The following is a 13,696-nucleotide window of genomic DNA, read 5'->3' as shown; positions in this document are numbered from 1 at the left end:
ATTATACAAATATAATTAACATCTTGTTTCTCTACATATAACTCGAAAGCACTTTGTGGGCCATAAAACACTTAGATGTCCAGTGATTTTGGACGGTGTTATATGAATGCATACCTTAATTTTTTTTTTAAAAGATGTTTGGTTAAAACCCCTGAGGATTACATAACAAAGAGACAAAGATGTGTCAGAAATCCTCGGGGGTTTATTTTATGTTTGGAAATGAAATATTAATTATTGGGGCACCCATGTGCAATAAAAAAAGATCTAGAATGTCACCTCATGCAAGTTATGTATAAAGCAAAGTCAGATCAAAAAGAGATTAACAGTCTTGCTGAGGATCACAGGACTTAGGTACAGGAATAGGCTATTTGGCCCTTTGAGCTCGCTCCATCATTTGCTAACCATGGCTGATTTGATTGTGCACCCAACTCCATTTCCTGTCTGTCCTCCATAACCCTTGGCTGTCATCTGTCAAAAATCCAACAAACTTGGCCTCAATTAATGCAATGACACAGTATCCACTAATTTCTGGAGAGAATTCCACACTGTATGACCGTCTGAGAGGAAACAAAATCTCCAAATATCTGTGTTAGAAGAGGTTTTACTGTTAAACTGTCTTCCTTAGTTATTGATTTCCTTACAAGGGGAAACATTCTCCTAGTATCCAATTACCAAGTCCCCTCAGGTTCTTAAATAAAAGCAAAATATTCCAGCTGCTGGAAATTTCGAATATTCATAGAAAATTCCGGAAATTGTATTGCCCCTAACTGGCTTTGCACATACGTTAGAAAATTGGAAACAGGGGTGATTTACTGGTAAAAAACTACCAAGCTAATTTGGTGATGGACAAATAAAAATGTTCAGTTGTTTTTAACAGCACTGCTGGATGCAAAGAAAAAATGAAAATGCTGGGAAAAAAAAACCTTAGCAGGTCTATCAGCACCTCTTTTAACCATTTGTACCAATCAATTAAATCAAATTTACAGGTTCCTGACTATGATAATGATAGGCTACAGAAGCAGGCATATATTATTAATTTCTTATGGGAATAAAATAAGGGCTTGTGATGGAACACTCTCCACTTGCCTGCATGGGTGCATTCCCAACAACATTCAAAGCCTAATTCCAGACCAAAGCATCACAATTAACATCTTCACCATTCACATTTTCCCCTCACACTGATGCATGGTGGTGGTAGTAGCGCGTACCATCTATAAGATGCACTGTAATAATTCACTAAGGCTCTTTTGACAGCATGTTTCACTATAACCTTGAACTTTGCTGGGGTTCCTTCACTAACTGGGTCAAAATCCTGGAACTCACTTCCTAACAGTACTGTGGGTTAACTACATCCCAAGGACTATAATGGTTCAGGAAGGCAGCTCAAGGGTAGTGATGGCTGGGAAATAAATACTGACTTAGCCAGTGACACCCAGATGCCATGAATACATTTAAAAAAAGACACATGTATGTCTATCTTCCAGGTTCTTGAACCTGTTGAACCATTCAATTCAGTTATGGTTGATACATACATGACTCCAGCTACTTTGGTTCTGTAGAGATACTTTATTGTCACTTAATCCCTTGGGTCTTTTGGTAGAATGTATTATTTGCCATTAACCAAAGATTCAAAAATTCTCTTCAGTTTTAAAAAAATCCCAACTTACAGTAAGAATATTGAAAAGATAAAATTTTTAGCATGTGTTTCCCTGTATCATATTGAAGTATTGGACTATTCTACAAATGTACTTTAAGAAAATACAAGTGATAAACCAATTGGCAAATACTTCATTGGACAGAATTATCATGCAGGAAGCAACTTTGTTTGATGGTACGTTCATCAATAACTGTTGTCTTGCTAACTTGACCGTATCATCTTAATTGCTCTAGTTTCAAGCTGTGATACTACATTAAAAAAGTGCATAGTTCAACATAAGCACTCCTTGCAGTAAAGTGTATCCATTACAACTATGCCAAAGCTACCACTCTGCATCACTTCATCCAGGAGCAAAGGCAGCCAGAATAGGCAAATTTCACATTCCTTGGAACAATATCCATCCATTATAAACTGACATGATAACTGATACATTTACGTGAATTGGATTTTCTCGGACAACCAGCCGAAACTGAAGCTTAAATTGCACACTATAAGAGTCATACGGCACCGAAACAGACCCTTCGGTCCAACGAGTCCATGCTGAACATCATCCCAAACTAAACTAGTCCCACCCCTGCCTGCTCCTGGCCCATATCCTTCCAAACCTTTCCTATTCAAGTACTTATCCAAATGTCTTTTAAACGTTGTACTTGTACCCACATCCACTACTTTCTCAGGAAGTTCATTCCATACGCAAACAATGCTCTGTGTAAAAAAATTTGCCCCTCGTCTTTTAAAATCTCTCTCCTCTCATCTTAAAAATGTGCCTCCCTAGTCTTGGAATCCCCCATCTTGGGGAAAAGGCAACAACCATTAACTGTATCTGTAGCCATTATTTTATAAATGTCTATAAGGTCGCTTCTCAACTTCCTACGCTCCAGCCTATCAACGTCTAAGACATTAAAAAGGTATGATGTTAAGATATTTGTTGATTTTTTTTTAAATTGTAAGTTTCAATGGTATAGCAAATAGTTTATTCATACAACACAGGCGAGTCCAAGGTTTCATCTGTCGGCAATACTGTATTGATTGCTTAGTAACGGTTGGAGTCTTGTGGCTGAGTTAATAGCACTCTTTAGTTCTGAGCCCGATGCACCAGCTTCTAGTCCTACCTCAAGCCTTACTGCTCCTATGATGCTGCTTGGCCTGCTGTGTTCATCCAGCTCTGCACCTTGTTGTCTCAGATTTTCCAGCATCTGCAGTTCCTACTACCTCAAGATATGTTGGCCACAGAAGCAGCATTTCTGTCCTGGTTCAAATAGGTTGATGATCAGCCTGCTAAGCCTTGCGATACTCTTCATCGAGCTAACCAGAGACAGATAAGAACAATTGATGGGTTTTATCCTGAAGGTCAACCTTCAAACATTGACTTTAAATAATCACTGAGCCAAATGAGCATCACTGCACAGCGCATATCTACACTGGCCACTGGCTATGCCACACCCAGTTCATCACAGTATCTTACTTACCTTTTCGAGCAAATGACCACATGAATTTGTCACTGGACAATTGGGAAGCACAACGGTCTAACTTAGGTCATTCATTCAAGCAAATTTCCATGCCAATGTGGAGCAAAATTAAAAATTTTGAGATATAAAGTTGGCAGCTGCAGACAGACTTTATGTTAATGCACTCTAAATAATGGCTGGATTTTGCTGGAGCATGGCATCTCTTCCGTGCTTGCCTCAAGCAGTCATTTTTTCCATCCTTTAGCTTGAAAGCTTCTTGCACCATTGCTGGCTGGGAAAGTGAACTGATTACCAGTGCCTCAAGGGCACAAGGTCGACTGGGACTGACACATTATCTCAAATAACTAAGGGGATTTACAGACTGGAGAAAGACAAATGAACAATGGTGAAGAAAACAAGGTGAATTCAATATAAAGTCATGTACAGAAAGAGAAATGAAGAGAAGGAAAAGGAGATTCGATGGTGGGGGGGTGGGGGAGGTGGAGTTGCAGGGAAGAAAAGCTACTGGCAGGAAAATGGACAGCAATGTAAATGCTTAAAATTTGACATTTTAAAAAAATCTTTGCAAATTGACTACATATAGGAACAAAAATGAACAGTTCAAATCATACCTTTTTTGGATCAGAGAGGTTGATGATCCATTTTGAACAAATTGCTAATATGTTAACAAGGTATGTGTGTGTTCAGTAGCAGACTGAACGATCGCATGTGCTCTATGGTCAAATGGTTTTTAAAAATATTAGCGAGATTGAGGCTGGGATGCCATTTATATAAAGGAAATGGGATAGAGTGTTCTGAAGATCCGCATCTCCTTTGAAGGGGACATGGTAGACAATCGTATTGTCATAGGAGTTATAATCCCGAGCACAGGGTGAATGTTCTAGCAGCACTGATTCAAACCCCCGACCTCCACACCCACAGGAGCTAGTGGAATTCAGCTAATTGATAAATCTGGTACCAAAGGCTAGCCTCAGTAATGGTGATCATGAAACCACCATCAATCCTCCTTAAAAAGCCATCTGGTTTATCAACGTCCTTTAGGGAAGGAAGCATATCTGTGGATTGTACCTGGTCTGGCCTACATGTGACTCCATCTCCACAGTAATGTGATTGAGTCTTTACTGCTCCCTGAAATGGGTTAACAAGTCACTCAGTTAGATCACATCACTTCCTGCAGTGTATATGTTGTTAACATGCCTCTATATTTCCAGTGAGATCAGATCCATCATGTGCTTTCAAATGTTTGCTTTCAAAAGCATCAATTCCAGTAGGAAAGATGTAAAAGAAAAAAAAAATATTCTTGCAATAGCAACGCTGAAAAGGAACGCACTTTTCAATGCAGAACAAAATCCTACGAATTACAGCCAACAGCTGGCATAACTTTAGTGCAAAACTGTCTTTTTGGCTGTCATTAGTGACTTACTGCATTTTTGAGTTAATGTTGGAGCTGAAAAAGTCTCACCTCAAATTCCATGAACTAGCAGACACCAATAGCAATTACTGGATTTAAATCCATAGAAATGCATTCCTTTTGTGTCTCCGCTAAGGGAATTATGCGCAGACGGCATAAAGAGAAGTAAACATACTTTGGTGGTGGTGGTGATGGGGTGGTGACTGGAGAAGATAGATTTGCAATGTAACACTTCATTTCTGAATACTGGTTGATATCAAAGCAGCCAGATCTGTAATAATCATCCTCAAATTTCTGCATTTATTAGCAAATGATCTTACTTTCTGTATATATTAACTCAAATTCTTTGTACAAGTAATATTTTCCTTTGGGTAAATTAGAGTAGACAGTTTCTAGGAATCTCAATCTCTACAGCATATCTGGGTATGCATTACTAAGTACAGCACTGTGGAGTTTGAAAACTTCTGTGCAAAATACAATGGACCCATTGATACTACAGTGCCAGTATCCAGGAGTACAGCAAACCCAACTCTTGAATAAATTCACTACTTAACATATTATAAACACATGATGTGCAAATACATTATCTTTATTTGTAAGTTTAAAGAATGAGTTATCAGTACAAATAGATATTTGATGTATAAAAATGTTGTAGTCAATTCATCCTTACTTTCTTTCCATAAGAAAAAAAAGCAACTTGATAATAGATTCTACTTCTCTTACCCTCAAAACATTAAAAAGTAATCTAGATCAAAAATTCAGGTTATGTTTCAAATATGCCAAGTAGAACATTCCATGCAGCAAGGAATTTAGATGGCAACAAGCAAATGTTGGTGTGAACTGAACCTTTTCTTTTGCACAAAAAACCCCTAATAGCTAGGTGACCAGTTTGATTGTCAATGTCAAATGTATTTCAGCAAGTAAATGAACACCAAACTGGATCAGAACCCAGTCAAGCTTAGCATTAAATAGATTATTCTCCAGGATCATCTTCAGCGGCAATCCAGCATCACTATGTTTAACCGTTTTTACATTTTAAAAGTAGTAATATTGTGGTATGGTGTAGCATAGAATAAAGGAATATCAAAGTTGCTTGACGTTGGATCGTTTTACTTATGTACAGCAACTGAAACTTCATAAACTTTGCACCAATTTGTTCCACGTTTTATTACCTAGGTTCAAAAAGTGGGAACACTATCCTAAGCGTTGCTTATTTTGAATGCAGTTTTGACTAAACATGCGTGTGATCAAACTCTGAAAGCTTGAAACGAAGCAAAATAATGATAAAAGGTCAGGCTTCTGGCGAGAAGATTTACAAGGGCCGTGGAGAAAATTTAACATAGCTTGCGAAAACATTTTTCTTCTCCAGAAATAAAACTGGCAATTTGGACAGGTTAATCATATTTAACACATTGTTACACGGGTGCATCACAAGCTGTGAAAGCATGTGTGTCTTCTACATGTGGTTCAAAAGTAGCCAATACATTCCATTTCCTTGTGTGCTCATCTATATCTTCAGTAAGGTGATAAAAATTCAGGGATGTCGAAGTATTTTTGTTTATTGGTGGGCTGCACAGAACAATACCATGGAAACGTGGGAGAAGGGAAGGCACAAATATTAAATTTAAAAGCAAGATTACCATTAGAATTGTTTATTTAATATATTTATATATCTTTAGGTTGTGTTTTGCTAAAATAAAAAGACACCTTGTTTAGCTTTTCTTCCTGTACTCACCAGGACAGATGCAAGAATGTCAAAATTTCAAAGGGAGTAATGTTTTGAGACAATTTTGGGTTTGTTCTGATGAAAGTTGCCTCTGTCCACTTGAATGCAAGGTGAAAAGTTTCACAAGCACATTTGTTTTCAGCAATATTTCAACTTTGTACTACCAAAACGACTATTCACAATTTAAGTACTGATTAGAACGTACATTGGTGTGCAAATTTAGAACTTAAGTCAACAGTATTAAGCGCGGATCTGTGCAAAGCTCCAGTCCTGCCAAATTCAACAAAGATCATCTCATGAGAAAGTCTGAGTTGTCCTGACTTTGGATTTGCAGGGCTTTGGGAGGGTAAAGGGCACAAGTGGTCATAGGCCATAGCTTGAGCATCCCAGATACTAAAGAACAAGGGTGAGAAACTCCTTAAACCACAGCTAAATAAAGATTGAAAATGGGCAATGCAATCTTGTTGCTGCTTTTTCTTGTCTGATTTTTTTTAAAAAAGCTATGGCAGTCGAAACAGCACATTCGTTGCGTATATTGATATTGTGATTGTCTTCTTTTCAAAAAGGAACTCAAATATCAAAACAATGGCACCACCACATATAAAGCAAAGTGATTTAAAAAAAGTCTGAAAATACTTATTTATAAAATAAATCCTTTATTATGCAGTGTAATGAGTGAACTTGCTTAATTTTGTGCAACAGTGAGTTACAATGTGGTCTTATTTCATATACATAAAATGTGTACATTAGTAGAAAATCATGGAATGCAACATTGTGCTTAACTACGGATATCACAACAAAAGTAAATGGTGCATTTCGATTCTTTCTTTTTGGAACGTTTTGAGAAAAATACCTATTTCTATAATAAAATATGTTTTGAAGTTGCCTGAAGAAAAAAATATTTCTTCTGTAAACTGCACTTGCCAGCTCAAGCAGACATTCCGCAATTTCTTTAGTTTAAAGCCAAATAGAGGTGAGCAGACACTGGTTTGCATACAAAAGATGCAGAGTTAGAGGTCACTTTCACCATAGAGTGCTGTGGAGAAGGACATGTAGTCCAGGGAGCCTGGAACTGCATCCGGCCCGGTGTAGGGTGCCATTCTAGCAATGCAGTATTCCGCTTGGTCTGGAGGTAACTCACGACGCAGTTCTTCAGCTGTGATGTAATTCTGCAAGGTCGAAGAATACAAGTGTCATTAAAGAAAGCAGTTGCTTCCAGTCAAAACGTAAGCTGGAGTTTCCACATTCTCAGACAATACTGTTTTAACACCCCTGCATTTTGAAATTTAGCACAAATTCTCGTTCACTTTCCAGTTCGCAGCAGGATTCACTACTAATTACAGTTCCTAGCTTTTTTTAATTGAAAAAAACTGTAATCAAGAGTAAATATTTTAGCCTGTAAAAACGATACCAATAGTACAGACAGGCGAAAATATTCTTCTGAACACCGAGGGGAAAACGTTTTTTTTTAAAAGGAAGTACAAAATTAAAGAGGGTATGGGAGTTAAATTGCAAATCAGTGGCACATTAAGGAAAACTATATTAGTCAATGTTTGTACAAAATTGGCTCATTTACAACTGCATTGAGATCAACGGAGCTGAATAGCAAATGGAGAGTATACTAGAATCTTGATACAAAATTACTTGTTTTGTATCCTTGCCCTAAATATTTTTATTTGTTGGAATGGAATAAATCGACTACAGGAGTACAAAATTTACGAGGCCATTCAGCTTCGAGATTTCTCTGTCTTTCTCTAAGATTGTGGTTGATCTGCTTGTGACTTCAACTCCAATCCACTCTGTTCCCCCAATAACCTTGATCCTCTGTTGATCAAAGAATCTAACTAAATACTTGAGTGCAAACCTTTGTCATTCCCCTGCCCCCAACAAACCTGATAAACTCAGTCTCATTAAGCAGGTGACAGGCTAACGTGAATAGAAGTTAAATTGTTTTTTTTTACCATGTTTGCATTCAATTCAATAACTCACCTTATCACCAGCTAGAACTTTAAACGACGCCATGACTTGGTCAGCAGTGTCCGTGTCTGTGGTTTCTCGAGACATGAAGTCCAGGAAGGCCTGGAACGTGATGACACCCATGTTGTTGGGGTCAACGATGTTCATGATGCGTCCGAATTCCGTTTCACTCTGAAATCATCAACCACAGTAATTACACCAATGTCTCATCAGAGTCAAAAAGAAAGCCATGAGCTTTCCCACACTAATGCCCATTGTTCAGTCTAAAGGAAGCTCACTTCCATAACTATCATTTTACAGCACTGAAACTTTGTCCTCAAATCAGGGATTAATGGTTCATGAGCTGGTATAGTCAAGGTTATGCAAACACAAATCAGAATTCAATGTACCAAATCTCCTGTTGGAAGTGTTAGCTCATCTGTCATTCAGGGGTGTGGTTCAAGTCTTGAGTGGATCATATTGGTTGACATCTAGGAGCAGTGATGAGGGAGTACTACATTCCTGCCCCCGTCAACTTTGATAGATGTAAAACCAAGGACTTGTCCGATGTGTAGATGGACATAAAAGATCCAGTGACATGTATTTTCCCCTCCTAAAGTTAGCCAGGGAATTTTCCTGTTTCTTTAGCCTCAAGTACACAAGCAGAATAGATTGAATGGCCATTTGAACTCCTGTCTCCCAATTTTGCCTGCACTTCACAAATTGAGAATTAATTGCCTGTAATTTTTTTTTGGAACATGTTGAGGGTATGATGCATACGAATAGGATTCAAGCTTACATATTTCTACCCACTGCGCACAACAGAACCTAGATCTTCATTCATACAGAAAACCTTCCCCATTTACGTGTACAAGTCGGGATTTTTAAGGGAAATACAATAGAAAAAAAGAAGCTAGGTGGAGAGGATGAGGATTTTGGGGCAGAAATCCAGAGCACAAGGTGGAGTTAGCTAAGAGCACAGCTGGCACAGGTCCCTCAAAGGGAAGGATTTATTAAAGGACGAAGGAAGGATCATAGAATAGAATCCCTGCAGGTGTGGAATCAGGCCATTCGGCCCATCAAGTCTACAACGACCTTCTGGAGAGTGACCCATCCTCCTACCCCATCCCTGTAATCCTGCATTTCCCTTGGCTAATCCATCTGGCCTGCACATCTCTGGACACTATGGGTAATTTAGCACGGCCAATCCACCTAACCTGTACATCTTTGGACTGTGGGAGGAAACTGGCAGAAACCCATGCAGACACAGGTAGAACGTGCAAACTCCACACAGACAGCTTCCTGAGGATGGAACTGAACCCAGATCGCTGGTGCTGTGAGGCAGCAGTGTTAACCACTGAGCCACCGTGCTGCCCAATTTATAAGAGGCTAAAATTCAAAGTATTCAGTAAGGAGCAGCATACAAGTGGAAGGTCATCCAACTTAACTACGATGTCACCAACAGACCACTTTCGTGAGGAAATTCCAACAATTTTCTCTTTAATTTCACACTCCTGGCCCCCCCTCTGGAACACAGGCAATTATTGCGATATATGCCACAGCACCACATGTCAGCATGGTATGTCACCCCTGGGGAGGGGTAACTATAGCCAAGTCAGACTGTGTGCTGACCTGGACAGGAGCCCAAATGGATTCACTTCCTGAACACAGAGGCACAGAGGTTGGATTGTATAGCCCCAGTGGGTCATTCAGTTGCTATCAGCAGAGGAAGGAGATCAAAGCGCAAACTGTAACAGATTAACTCTGAGCAGCCTCGATATTTTTGCACGTTCTGATCAGGTGGGCCTCAAATCGAAATCATGGCGGCTGCAGAAAGCTGGTTGCCTGCATTTCTACCATTATCGGTGTCTGTTAGGTACCCATTTGCCTAAATTTGGCTAGTTACATCGCAGCATGATTTTGGAAGGCAAGACAGAACGTGGCAAATTACTGACATACCTTACCTGTTGGGCGAAAGCACAAGGTTATCAACCAGAAGGCTTTCAGGTGGTTCTGAGAGATCTCCTGACAATTTATTATCATTGGACAGGGTGTGAAATGCCATCTCCAAAACGTGTGTCAAATAAAAATAAAAATGGGAGGGGAAACTCTGCGGATTTCTTGAGAATAAGCTTTTTTTTTTAGAAAGCATAAAATCCCATTCTGTGATATGAAAGGTCAATTTACCATCAAGCTACACCATACCCCTCTCTCTGACCATGTTATTTTATCAGTCAATTTACACAATAAGCCAATGTTATATACAGTCATGAACTCCCCTCCCCAATTAATCGGTGTTCTGTAATCAAAATATTGGCAACCAATTGTCCACTCCCATTTCCAGAACTTCTCTTTCCCAGGTTAAAACAGGAGCGCTGAGGTTGAGCTTTCACTGAGCTCTGTGTATACATTATCCTTTCCTACCCATTAATAAATTTCACTGTAACAGGATGCTCTTTATATCATTAGTCTATTGTGAAAGCATTTCTCTCAGTACAAATATGGTGATGAGTAGTCCTGTCCCCTATTCTGCTCTTCCCTACATCATCAACAAACATTGCCAGCCGTAATATTACAAGCAAGTTATTGGAGGACCATAAATGCTGAATGGGAGTTTAGCTTCAGAGACCCATCAAATTTCCCTATCATTTAAACAGCGTGGCATTCCGTTTGACAGCTGGTCATAAACGTACCTAGAATTTGATTTGCAAGATTCTTGGGAATATCAGGAGCACTGCAAATCATATGAACAGGACTTTTACACCCATCCCGCATGCCTGTTGGATAAGGCACTGTGACCGGAGTCTCCGTCGCAAAACTATCCCCAATTCGTGCAAATCATTTTGATATCATTGAATTTGTAAGACAGAGATGTAGTGAGAATTCATGGCTGATGATTTACTAAATTCACAGCTAAAGAGAATCCCAACAGAATGGGAGAATGTATGGGGCACTCAGTTGGTATACTGCCCTTTCAACTCTGGAATCAAAATTTAAAATCATATCCAGCCTCATGAATCTAAAAATTTCTGATGACCTAAACACTGGTTTTACATATGTTCCCAGTTTAATATTCTTAATAGCACAGTAAGCAGTTCTTCAGCCCTTTGTACCTGTACTGATTAAGATCTATCCAATTAGTCCGAACCCCCATGTCTGTCCTTAACCCTTGTTATTTATTACTTTCAAATGTTTATCTAATTGCCTTTTGAAAGATACAATCAACTCTGCTCCAAGGGCACTTCAGGCTTTATAGAACAGATCACAAAAACTCAGAATTTATTTTAATGCAAACTTCCTGCCAATTACCTTAAATTGCGGAACAGTTAGGTCACCACCGCTTTGAAATTTAAGAGGAATCGTGTTAACATGTATTCATGATCCTCTTCTATTTGAAAATCTGATGTCTTTTTATATGGTTACATTTATTTCACTCTCTTTTTTTCAAATCTCCAGTTAGTGAGGTGCTGAACATTTTTTCAAACTTAAAAACATACAAACTGCACTGAACATTTAAAATTGACTGACTGTACAATTTTGTGCCGATTGCTTCATCCAAAAGCTGCAGTGTCCCCCAGTTGCTCTCTGTTTACACAACTGAATAAAGAACAAGATGGATCATTTAACCATTTAGGCCAACTCCATCATTCAGTTAGATTAAGGCCAATGTCCACCTGAGTACCACTTGAGCGCCTTTGGTCCATATTTCACAATAGTCTTATTCAATGTGATTCTGTTATAATCTTGACAGTTCCCATTTTCTAATAATCCATAATTCTTTGGGTGAAGAGAGTTCTAAGTGTGTATTATAGGTCCTCAGGTAGTGTTGTCGAACAAATTTAGGTAAATAATTCTTTGAAGTTGCACCACATACAGACAGGGTAGTTAAGAAGGCGTTTAGCATGCTTGCCTTCATTGCTCAGACCTTTGAGTATAGGAGTTGGGATGTTATGTTGAGGTCGCACAGGGTGTTGGTGAGGCCTCTTCTGGAGTATTGTGTCCAGTTCTGGTCGCTCTGTTATGGGAAGGATATTATTAACTGGAGAGGTTTCAGAAGAGATTTACCAGGAGAAAAGGAGGTTTCGAGTTATAAGGAGAGGCTGGATAGGCTGGGACTTTTTTCACTGTAGTGTAGGAGGTTGAGGGGTGACCTTAGAGAGGTTTATAACATCATGAGAGGTACAGATAATGTGAATGGCAGGTGCCTTTTCCCTAGGATGGGTAATTTTAGGACTAGGGGACATATTTTTAAGGTGCGAGGAGAAAGATTTAAAAAAGACATGGGGGCATTTTTTTTTAAAGAAAACACAGAGTGGTTTGAGTGTGGAATAAATCGCCAGAGGAAGTGCTGGATGTGGATACAGTTACAATGTTTAAAAGACATTTGGATAAGTACATGAATATGAAATGCTTGGAGGGGCATGGGCCAAGTGCAGGCAGGTTGGGCTAGTTTAGTTTGGGATGATGGTCTGGTTGGACCGAAGGGTCTGTTTCCGTGCTGTATGATTCTATGACGCTAATTTTATTTTTTGCAAATTACATATGGAGCGAGCCAAAAATAGTAATTAAAAAGCCCATTTTTCATCTTCTGTGTGTAATCTTTAAAAATTTCGGAGTAGAGTGGTGCATGTCCTCATATCATATACTTCAATTCCACTCTAGAACTTTACACATCGCAGAAATTCATAAGCGACCCATAGAATTGGTCTGAGCACCTCAACCAGCCATTACTTCTGCAATGGAAAGTTCAAAGATTTTTTTTTTTTTGAAAACAGTGGCTTCGCAAAAATTCTGTGAGGCACTGCAGCTTTAATTCAAATGGTCTTAAATACGAATGAAATAGAAGAACTCAGTATTTGGATAAAGCAAGTCACTAAACTGTACATGTGTTGTTCTGCAACAAAGACCACTTAACATGGATCTCTTACATTCATCACCCAGCTTCAGAACCAGGCTTTAATACATTGAAAATAGTAGAAGGAACGGGAAGTCACCATACCAGATTGTAACCCATGGAGATAAGGCAAGCTTTGAAATCATCACTGTCCATCATTCCAGTCCTCTTCTACAGAGAGAGGAGGAAGGAGACACCAACAGGACAAGAAAAAAAGAGCAGAAGGAATCACGACAAAAAAGGAAAAATGAGACAGAAGAACGCAAGAGAAGCAAATGAGAAAACGTTTCAACGATGGATCGGAGGTGGAAGAATAAACACAGGAGAGATTTAAACAGGTAAAAGCAGATGAAGCAGTTCAAATATCATGAGCAGGATTGATGAAGAAAAGCATTTGTCGAAGAGGAAGACAAATGACGACAAGAGAGCCACCACAGAGACAATAGGTCAAGACAGATAAAAAGAAAGAGAAAAAAAAAAACACGTTTAGTTAATTCAATGCACCAGATTGGAGTACTTCACATTATACACTAGCAGTTAATACCTGTGCGTCATTTCCAATATCGTACCCCAAGCTGATGAG

The 13,696-nt window shown here is 39.0% G+C and overlaps 1 protein-coding gene across 1 annotated transcript; it reads right to left on the bottom strand.

Annotated features, from left to right (window-relative positions):
- Positions 1 to 6,899: 6,899 nt before the first annotated feature.
- On the bottom strand, positions 6,900 to 13,398 carry LOC125481414 (alpha-actinin-1). Its single transcript, XM_048592931.1, has 3 exons — positions 13,219 to 13,398; positions 8,253 to 8,411; positions 6,900 to 7,432 (listed from the first exon to the last, which is right to left on the bottom strand). The coding sequence occupies exons 1-3, from the start codon at positions 13,270 to 13,272 to the stop codon at positions 7,274 to 7,276; spliced, it is 372 nt and encodes a 123-aa protein (XP_048448888.1). The 5' UTR covers positions 13,273 to 13,398; the 3' UTR covers positions 6,900 to 7,273.
- Between the last annotated feature and the right edge of the window lie 298 nt (positions 13,399 to 13,696).

Source organism: Rhincodon typus, unplaced genomic scaffold (genome assembly GCF_021869965.1).
Source record: "Rhincodon typus isolate 14 unplaced genomic scaffold, sRhiTyp1.1 hic_rhity00002054, whole genome shotgun sequence".
NCBI lineage: Eukaryota > Metazoa > Chordata > Chondrichthyes > Orectolobiformes > Rhincodontidae > Rhincodon > Rhincodon typus.
This window is presented reverse-complemented; position numbering and strand designations above follow the sequence as displayed.

Excerpts from the sequence above, each read along its gene's own strand:
- LOC125481414 (XM_048592931.1), bottom strand. The coding sequence starts at position 13,272 with ATGATGGACAGTGATGATTTCAAAGCTTGCCTTATCTCCATGGGTTAC. Across the intron at positions 8,412-13,218 it reads TCTCCATGGGTTACAATCTG|AGTGAAACGGAATTCGGACG; the intron begins GTATGGTGACTT and ends TGATGATTTCAG. Across the intron at positions 7,433-8,252 it reads AAGTTCTAGCTGGTGATAAG|AATTACATCACAGCTGAAGA; the intron begins GTGAGTTATTGA and ends TCGACCTTGCAG.